The following is a 10,281-nucleotide window of genomic DNA, read 5'->3' on the forward strand; positions in this document are numbered from 1 at the left end:
TCTGATCTGGCACGGTTTATATTTGTGATATCCCAGTTTAAATAGTCGAGAGGACCGTGAATATAAGGATAAGTGAAAATTGGAATTCATTTGTAGCTCTTTGTATTGCTATGGCTTTCTATGTTCATCTGCTTATTGTTCAATATATTTTTTCTTTAATTATGATTATTATTATTATTATTATTATTTTGATACAGTAAAGAAGCCCTCCTGGTACAGAGAAAAATCCATTTGGATGCTTATCATGAAATAGTTACAAAGCTTCTATTTAGAAAAATGCTCAATGTCTTTACTTGTCCAGGGGGTGAAAACATCTTGTATTCCAAATGTGCAAAAGATAACAGCAAGGGAAAAACAGAGGTTTTCCAAGGCAAGTTGCTCTTGTCCTAGCGTGCCTATTTTAGTAATGTAATTATGACATTGTCATCCCTTCCTTGCCATAACATTTCTCCCTCAAAGTCCACCAGTCCATGTTTCCTGGCTCTCATGAGAATCCCAACAACCTTATCTGAAATACGAACGTATCTCTCAAAGAGCTCCCCGAAAGTGACTTGGATCTTGCCATCACGCCGTGGTTTTGCCATTGATTCAATGATGAAGCACATGTCCCTGATCTCCCGGTGAATGTGGGCCTCAGCTCTCTTGGCCCTTTCAGCAGTTTTGGTTCCTTCCTTCGGACGGCCGTACCCTTCATCTCCTTTGTGGAGGCGTGTGGACATGGCCAGCTCGTGGTCAAATTCTTCGCTGAAGGGATTCAGCTTCTGTGATGTAATGTGCTGGTCTGCCCATTCCTGCCACCTGTCCTTCAAGCTATTAACGGGGCTGTATTTCCTGTGAGCCTTAGTGCTCCTTTCCTCACTGAGCTTGCTTGTGCTGAAAGAAACAAAAACAGTATTTGAGCTTTGCATTTCATCATTTAATTACAGTCCTGGTACTAGTCTTAATATTAACATGTACTGTATTTTTTCAGACCTCATGCTAACCACCAGGTGGCATGTTTTCACCAGTTCTAAACTAGTTCTTTGAGGGCTTTTAGTCCACATTTCAGATGGCATTCAAAGCAAATTCACTGATAACAGCTTGATCTCATCTATGCTACCACCTTCTAGATTTGAACCTATTTTGACTGAATTCTGTAGGGATACGAGACAGTATGCCTGTGTCTTCATTCAGTCACATAGCTCCCCGTTTCTGTCTGCACTGCAGAGCCTGAAATCTTCCTGTCTTAATGTTTCAGGTGACCGTAATTTCAAATGTACAGACCAGGGCCTCAGCTGTTTTTGACTGTAGCATAGAGGGCAGTGTATAGATGTTGATTTAAAAAATAATAAAAAAAAAAAAAATAAGGGGGGGGGGGGGGGACGGACAAAAAAAGTACAATAGCTCTGCCTATACATATTTTATCTGTGGTTCTGAACAATTTTTGAAGTACAAAATTCATATTCCCTTGGGCAGGTGCATGAGGTTGCAAGAAACTTAAGGCTACTGAAATTTGTGTCAAGGTCAAAGGATGAGGAGATCTTCAGAGATCTTAACAGATCTTGTGCACGTACATGTTTGTAGCAGCATTTTATTACTGGAGGGCTGCAGGCAGACAGATTCTTGATGTTCTTTCCCCTAGTGACCCATGTCACATGTTGTGGAGGAGTTGTAGATAGTGTGAGCTAGTCTTTGTGCTGTCCACATCCTGTCACTGCATCTGTGCAGAGCTTTCCTAGGGAGTACGTTGTGCTGCGGCTATGCCAAAGTAATTTGTTTTCTAATACTTTTAGTCCCCAGAAGGCTGCTCTGAAACTAGCCCAGTAATATCTGCTGAATATTAAAAGGAACAGCCAGAACAAAACTACAGTTAGCAAAACAGTACAGAGGACTACAAACCTGCTGCCTGTTGCTTGACCATTACTTTGTTTTCTACTAAGCTTGTTGAAAGAGAGAAGAGAGGTGGAGGGAAGACAACGGAGTGAGAAGGCTTGCTCTAAAGGCTTTGTTATGTTTTTTGTTTGTTTGTTTGTTTGTTTGTTTTAATTCAACTGTCTAGCAAGTACTCTCATCTTTTCCTACTGAGCCCATATTTCTTTTTTAGCTGAATACTGTTATCACCTTCTTTATCCTTATCACCTTTTCACTGATTGAGAAAAAACATCATTATATCTATTCTTTTGCTTTTACGATGCCCTAAATGGATTTAGAGTTACATATTGTTAACTACCATTTTTTAAATGCATCTTCCTGTTCTGATTGCCAAAGTGCAATTTTCCTCATTGTTTAGCTTGTTGATGAGCTAACATAATAAACTGTCATACACCTAGAGAATCCTTTTTTTCTTGTCTATACAGTGCCTAATGCAATGGATTGTGAATCCAAACTGAAGATTGTGAGCTTAACCCACTGTAACAAGCCTGTTAACTGCAACATTCAAAGAAGTTTACCTGTTAACCAAAGTGATAACCAAATTGCATTCTGAACTTGTACGACAGCAGTGCCCGTGCCCTGTGTTCCCTGCTATCCTGTCTTTAGGGAAAATGCATGAATCCTTTTTTAGTGCTTTGAATTTCATATCTCTGTTGTGCCCCTTTGGCTCCTAAAAACAGAAATGAAATAGTATTTCATAGGACTGTAGCAGTTAACATTCACTCTACTAAGGAAGCAGCCTGATTGCAGTAAATGTTGCAGCTGGAGGTCACGAAGGTGCTGATGTGAGGGGAAAAAATGCTGGCAATGATGCTTTTTTTTTTTTTTTTTTTTTTTTTTCCTGGGACGTAGTGAGGAAAATAGGAGATGTGCTTTAAAAACCATATACTTATGGGCTTTTTGAAGAAGATTAAGCCAAACTGGAAGGTTCATAAAAACAGCAGGCTAAAATAATGTATTTTGAGGCTATAAAAAATAAATACATAAGAGTGGGTAGTTTAAAAAAATAAATAAATCCAGCACTATAAATGTAGAAGAAGACTCCTGACAGATTTCTGTGGAAGAGATGGCTGTAATAGAGAGGGTGTTATTTCTATCATTGGCACCTCAGTAAATATGGCTAATCTATTTTTCCCTAGGTAGCAGCACTAAAACTAAACATATGGAGAAAACATGTAAGGTTTAAAGGAAAGATAGCTGCTTTGCCTCTACTATCAATTTTTTAGTGAGCAATTTATTTTAATTGGCATTATTTGCAGGTAAAATGGTGCTCTTTTCCTAATGTGTGAAATCTTTGTTTTGACAGTTTGTTTTTCTGCTAATTTCTGTCAAAGGACAGTGCATGCAGCCCCCCCCCAAAATTAGGGACCACAGACTTTCAAACTCTGGGTTATTGGAGAGCTTTTTCAGATTGACTGTTAACCATTTGTTCCTCGTGGGAGATGGCTGGTCAGTTATACAGCAAAGCGTTGTTTAGTAACCAGTCTGAGTAGTTAAAATAGCTACCCATGTTCAGTTATCTGTGCTGCAATTTACTGTGTGGTTGACATAGTCCTGGTTTTAATGGTGGCCATGGTAAGTGCTCTCTGTCAGGGGGGTACAAAACCTGGTTGGTTAGTGGGACTGGCAGAGTCTGCCTGGCTGTCTGCAGAACGATTACAAAACCACTTTTGGCATTTTCATCTGTGCTGGTTCCAGTTTCTGGTTTCTGAAATGACAATTGGGATATAGCATTGAGCCTATTGGCCGTGGCCCTCTGATTGCTTCTGTCCTGCTAGTCCTTCCACACAGGCTAAGCGAGTGGGTGACTTGCTTGCCTTCTCATCTCAAACAGCCTTATGCTTGTCTCACACGCGTGCAAGGCAGAGCAGAAGATGGCGGAGACTCAGGCCTCACCACACCATGGCCCTGACAGGAGGCCGTGTCCTGGCACCAGTCTATTACCAGGGCTCTGCTCTGGCAAGGGAGCTCTGCCAGACCCTGCCCCAGCCAAAGTTAGGCCCTAGCTGCCATTCCTTTCCCAGAGAAGCCTTAGCACGCCCTGGCCACAGAGGCAGTGCTTTCCTTCATCATGAATTTAAAGTTAGATGTGAGGTTGTGTGCCGGAACAGTTCAGGCTCAGCTGCACGTTCATGTCTGCTGGGACATTACAGAGTTTGTGAAGCAGAGCACTGGAGCAAATAACATGCTGTGTTTCTAACAGCTGCCTACAGCTTCCCCTCTTGCAGTTGGACATGTGGACCTTCTCATCTTTTCCTGAGAAGGGAGGGATGAGTGGATTTAGCAAGTATCCTCTGGCTAGTCTGGCAACAGCACAACTGTTTGTAGCCATCTTCTGAAAAGTTTGTTCTGCTGGAGGTCTCTGGGAAAGCAAACTGGGAATTTCTACCAGCTTCTGCTGTTCTTCTGCAATTCTGGGAGGCTTCCCCAGGACAGCCTGCCTGTGACTGAACCTTACCTGTTTACTACCTGGACTCTAAATTTAATATGCAGCTGCTGTTGTGTAGTAATCTTCAAGCACAATCCTCTTACTGAAAGAAGCCTTACTCAAAACTGTCTGATACTATGATTTTGCTACTTAATTCTCTTTTTTTTTTTTTTTTTTTTTTAATAACTACATCAGCAAGTAATATTTTTTTTCTCCTTCCTTTCTGCTCACACCAGTTACAGGCATAAGAAAGTCTGTATGTCCGAAAGTTCCACAGCAGACTCCGTGAGCCTACTTAGAGAGAGAGAGAGTGTGTGTGTACCCACAGAGAGACATCGAATTTGAAAAATGAACTGATGATTCAAATTCTCTTTTTGTCAAATGACTTATAACATGGTTTAGAAACGATTTATAGCATGATTCAAATCACTCTTTCAGAAGTAGAGGCAGGCTGAATGTTTTCTAATTCTAATATCATAGGAACCGGGACCCCAAACAGAGAAGTTCCATCAGAATTCCAAATCCATATGGAAAGCTTCTAAAGAGAAGCAGTGAACCCAGATTTGTTAAGATGTATCTAGAAGTATTTCCCTCAATATCTATTTTTTGGACATTCTGGGCAAATCACTCCCAAGATTATTAACAATTTATACAAAGCAAAATAATGAATACATATTTTGAAATATTATTTGCTCAAGTGTGTTGCTTTAGAATTAGTATTTGCTGAAATCATAGAATCATTCAGGTTAGAATAGGCCTCATCTGAATAGCTGTGGGTTCTTGAAGAAGAAAAAAATGTTAATCTGAAACGTGGACTAAAGTATTAAGAAGTAAGCAGTGATTTAGAAGAGCCAATAAATCTAGTGTCAAAATTAAATTTAACATTTCCCAGATATAACTCCCTGTGTCTCTTATGTATATAGTACATGAAATGCAAGGCTACAGTCAGAAGTAACCACTAACCACTCAAGTGTAGAGAGATATGTGAAAGGTTTTCTGGATTTATTATTATTATTATTGTTTTGCTTTTTCTTTAGGAATAATTCTTTCTCTTTGACCATTTGCTATGTTTTTTGTTTGTTTGTTTGTCTGTTTTTTACTGATCTCATTTAACTTATTTCTTGTGGAAACCTGTTCGCGTTTCAGGGTCTGCTAACCATTTGTGATACTGTAACAAAGGTTTTTTACTTACAAAGATGGCACAGGTCGTTTAATCCTCACAGCCATCACCTCTCGTTCACTCTCCTCTGGCTCAAGTCTATCCTCTGATTCCCCATAGCCACTGTCCTCTGCATCCATGCTGTCATCATGGCAGTTAAGCAGCGTTTCTTCCTTAGTCCCCACTTTGTCCTCTTGTTCCATCTGCTTCCAGCCCTTGGTCAGCTCTGATACCATGTTTGAACACTTTCTCCTTATTGTGGGAGATAATTTTGCACTAAGAATTTTGTCAATAGCATTTGATTCTTTTTTGAGCTTGATCATCTCTGAGTTGCCATTGTTGTTCTCATATCTGTCGCTGAGGAGGCTAACGTCACCTCCTCGTTCGTAGGCTTTGCTTACAACTGTCTTGGTCACTTCTTTGCTTTTAATGTTGAACTTCTTGAGGGCTTCATCTGATTCCCTTGATTTTTTTTCAGCATCTCTTATTGTCATTGATTCCTTTGCTGATGATTTTTCATCGTCTTTTCCTTGGTCCCTCTTGGCGGATGGATCTGGCCATTTTTCAAAGGGTCTTTCTTGTGCTGGCTGAGTTGATGAGTACTCTGCGCTGGGGACCCACCCGGTGGGTTCTTGGGCTTGCTTTACGTTGTGGTCAGTTGCCCACTGCTGCCAACCTCGCGCCAAGCTGAAGACTAGGGTGGCAGTTCGGATCTTGTGGACAGCCCTTTTTGCAGGAGTTGTGCTTGCCTGCTCTTCGGGAGCCATGCTGCTGTCTGCTGCCATGCTGGTGCTTAGCCCTCTTATGTTAAGCACCTCCTGAATGAGCTTCCTAAAGCAAGTAATGTCCAGCAAAGAGAGCTGCAAAGATTTAAATAGAAGTGGGAGCAGTTTGTGCCCACGGAAAATATGTGAAACACTTTGCACAAAGATACAGTATCCTCACTGTTACGGAGTTCTTTTTTTAAAACTCAGGATCGCATTTCATCACAGCAGATGAATGATGCGTGATGTAAACAGGATGACACAGACCTGTACTGGGAATAGTGTGAAATTCGTGGCTCCTATAAGCACTCTTCCCAGGGACTGCTCAATCCCCAATTTGTTGGCAAGTGCAGAACTTGGGTTAAAGATATTGAACAGAGTGTCTGAAATAGCTAAATGTTAGGTGCTGTCAGTTGCTGACAGAGCAGAGACCACTTATCACAGCAAGCAAAACTTGTCCCTAGTCATGGAGTGTAAAGCCAGAAGCAGGCTATGAATGAGAAATGTTTAGATGCATTTTGTAAAAAGATGCTAGGTGATTTCATTTTATTGCTCGCATATCCAAGAAAATCCAGGTTTGTTAATTTTAAAAAGGTATTTATGTGCTCTGTTCTGAGTTATTCTCCATTTATGTCTGTTTACAGTGTACCTTTAGGGAGTTTTAGGAACAATATTGTATTTGGTGTTAGTGCTAAGAATGAATTGCTATCTCTAGTCTGAAGATTAGTAAGCCTGACTTGATTGGATAGATGAATGGTCTCCTAATTTTTATTTAGGATTTTGAAAAAAAGTAAAGTGTAAACTATTGCATTTCTAACTTCTTTTTCAAGGAAGTTATCTATATAAATTAGTGTTTAGTTGCATGTTATTTATACCATAATTATGTTCAGCATTTACAGTATAAAAAAAAAAAAAAAAAGTTTTCTAGAAAAAAATCATGATTCCTTCATTCCATAGGACTTCCTGGAGTGTGGTCATATTTGGATTTATAATTTTTTTTTGGTAGGTGTTATCAGTTGTTACATAATAATAAACAGACATTTTCTTAGTTACAGTCCTATAGTGTCTTATTTCTTAGTATATTGTTTCCTAAACAGGAAAGGAAAATGGCATTGCTTTTTCCATCTATCATACCTTTCAGCTTAGCAGATGACTTGCCATACTTGCCATTTGGCAGTCAGGCAAACTGAACTTCAAGGAATTCTGTTGGCTTCATTGGTGTTATACCAGAGATAAATATAGACTCTTACTACTCTGCTGTTTTTGATTCTCTCTATTAAAGGGTGGGCTTTTTCAAGTAGGTTTGATTATATCTAGCTCTTGTTTAATAATAAAGCTTTATCATACCTTTGACTTCAGGCAGAATTCCTCATTAATCTGTGGGGTCATTTCCTCTTCAAAACTATAACGTAGTTATAACTTTAACGTAGTTAAAACTATAACGTAGATATAACATAGGTTAGTGTTGCTATTTGATATTAAATCATGCTTTTATTTTAGAAAGAAATGTATGACCTCAGTATACTGTACAATCGTGGCTATTACCAGCTTCATCGTAACTCTGAAATGCCATTATGAAGTGTACTGGTGCAACCTGACTAAGAAGCATGTGTTACTGAACATTTATTTTGGTACTGCTTAAAGGCTAATCAGGAATGGGAGCTTCTTGTGTTTAAAAGTATGCATGTGCAGGCATGAATGCACAGAGTATGGTGCATGTTCTGTAACAGCTAAGGAAGACGGAGATAAAAGAACAACGCATGTGCAGCATAGGAGTACGACACCAGCTCATTATATCTTTTCTTATGATTTCTTGCAGATAAGGGTGGCCAAGACTTTAGGAATGAATTGTTATTAAATTGCAATCTGAATTGTTCAGATTTAAAAAAATATATATTAAAAATGGCATGGTCAATCTGATTTTTAATGCCTGTTTCAAAGTTCTTGCAACTTCAGTCATATTTCGTGAATGTACTGTATGATCCATGTTTAGAAAAATGAGTGAAAATAGCAGGTAAGTATAAAGGAGACCCTGTTAGCGAGCACAATGTTTGACAGATAGCTATTGCTATTTGTTTTCACGTGATTTTTCCAGTCAATTTTGTACTATTCCAATTTTGCATATGAGATAAAAATCAAATACCTGACCAACATAGTATCTGCTGCTCTTGTTCATCCTTCAAAAATGGCTGCTATGCCAAAAAAAAAAAGAACTAAGATCTGCTCAACAAAGTTTGTCAAATCAAAATTGTGTACCTGTCTGTGTTAAAGGGTTCTGCTAGGCTTATTAGTGCAATTCCTGTTGAGGTTCTTGGATGTTTTTATTCTCCTCCCATCTTTGCAACTGGCTGTATTGAAATTTGTGGTCTCAAGAAAGAATTATACTTCTTCTGAAGGCTTGGAGATTACAGTCCATATCAAAGAATTTCTTAGTAAAGAGAATTATTATTATTATTATTTCTAATGGGCTTGACTTTGGTGTATTAATCAATGTCTCACAGACTTAAGGCTTACAGAGTTTAGATAAATGGCAATAAAAAGTCACAGACTAATTAAATTGAATACCAAAATTATAGTTCTAAATTACTATTAAATCCATGTTGCATGAAAATATGTTAAACAAATGTTTAGTTTAAACGGGTCACTATTTTAAGCTACAGTTGTAATACCATAGGTTTGTTCAAAGTGCCAGTGAAACTTTAATGTAATTATTCCAAGACAGCTGAATTTATTATGCTTAATTTTAGGGTGTACAATCATGTCTTGAAAATGTTGAATGATGCCTTATTTTATATTGTGATGTTGCCAGTGAGAAGTCTGTCATGAGAGAAGTATAAATAATGTTTGAGTCATCCAGTCAGATTCATACATTGTCAGTTGCTTAGTTAATTTATGTTTTTCTCCAGTAAAAGATTTTTATTTTTTATTTTTATTTTTAAATTTTTATTCTTAGTGGTCAAACCTAGTGTCTAATCTCCCTATTGGCACTTCTGAAAGCCAATAGCCAGCTATTGGTTTGGATCATATTTCCTATATGACTTAAATACCTCACAGGGTTAGCTCCAATGGACTTTCCAAGAATTTGCTTGAAGTCAGTCTTGAGCGATAATTTATTGTAGAAGGTATATGGGAGTAATACCATCTGGAGCAAATACATGAATAGACTCGATGTAGTTGGAAGCTGTAAACTCCTTTTTCCTTAGCTCTAACTGCATGCAGTTCTGGGATGCAATCTCTTTGACATCTTGAGGAAAGTCTGTTGTTCCTAGAACCTTGTTCCTCCTTTTAGATTTCTGCATTACACATAATACTTCTGATTTCCTGAATCTAGAGTCATGAAAGAGCATCTAAAAGGTTGCCAACGTTAACGTTTAAAGTTGTTTGAGTTGTGTTTTTTTGCTTGTTTTCCCTAGATGAATTGTTCTCTGTAGTTTCACTGTTTTTAAAAACAATTTTATATTCTGTCCCATTATGTGGAATATTAACAGTTACTGAGGGGACTGGTTTGTCTTCCTTTCTCCTTTGTCCTTTCCTTTCCATGCTTATCTTTAAAAGTAGGATTTAGCCTTCATTCTTTTACCTTGTCAGTAATGTATGTAAGTTATTCAATGTTTTTGATGCCTTAAAACAAGGAATTTCATTTTCATCCAGTTGTAAGCTCATAAAAGATGCTGTCTTCCTCCTCAGAGTTAGTGATGAATAATGAGAACAATCTGTGTTTCATGGTTAAATATAACCAGTTGCCATTATCAATAAGGAATCTCAAGACTGAGTTTTCTTTTCATCATGGCACTGTTAGAGTATGTTGAGTCAGAACACTATACATTGCCAGTGATCACAGAAAACCTTGGTGTAATGGGTTAGAGTTCTGGTTTTCCTTATTTTTAGAGTTCACGTCAAACATATCACTTCTAGCCATAGTAATGAGCAACTGTGCCTCATTCAGTGTACAGTCTTGTGTATAGTGCAGGTGTCAGTTCTTAGAAATGTACCACTCCTGTGCCTTTGGACTGGATCCT

At 38.4% G+C, this 10,281-nt stretch overlaps 1 protein-coding gene across 1 annotated transcript; it reads right to left on the reverse strand.

Moving 5' to 3' along the window:
* Positions 1-23: 23 nt before the first annotated feature.
* ABRA (actin binding Rho activating protein) lies at positions 24-6,283 on the reverse strand. Its single transcript, XM_035319117.1, has 2 exons — positions 5,532-6,283; positions 24-873 (listed from the first exon to the last, which is right to left on the reverse strand). The coding sequence occupies exons 1-2, from the start codon at positions 6,281-6,283 to the stop codon at positions 396-398; spliced, it is 1,230 nt and encodes a 409-aa protein (XP_035175008.1). The 3' UTR covers positions 24-395.
* Between the last annotated feature and the right edge of the window lie 3,998 nt (positions 6,284-10,281).

This window comes from Oxyura jamaicensis, chromosome 2, assembly GCF_011077185.1.
Source record: "Oxyura jamaicensis isolate SHBP4307 breed ruddy duck chromosome 2, BPBGC_Ojam_1.0, whole genome shotgun sequence".
NCBI lineage: Eukaryota > Metazoa > Chordata > Aves > Anseriformes > Anatidae > Oxyura > Oxyura jamaicensis.

Bases quoted from the DNA above. Each gene is read 5' to 3' on its own strand.
- ABRA (XM_035319117.1), bottom strand. From the start codon at position 6,283: ATGGCAGCAGACAGCAGCATGGCTCCCGAAGAGCAGGCAAGCACAACT. The intron at 874-5,531 runs GTAAGTAAAAAA...TGTTTCTTTCAG, and splicing joins AAACGACCTGTGCCATCTTT to CACAAGCAAGCTCAGTGAGG.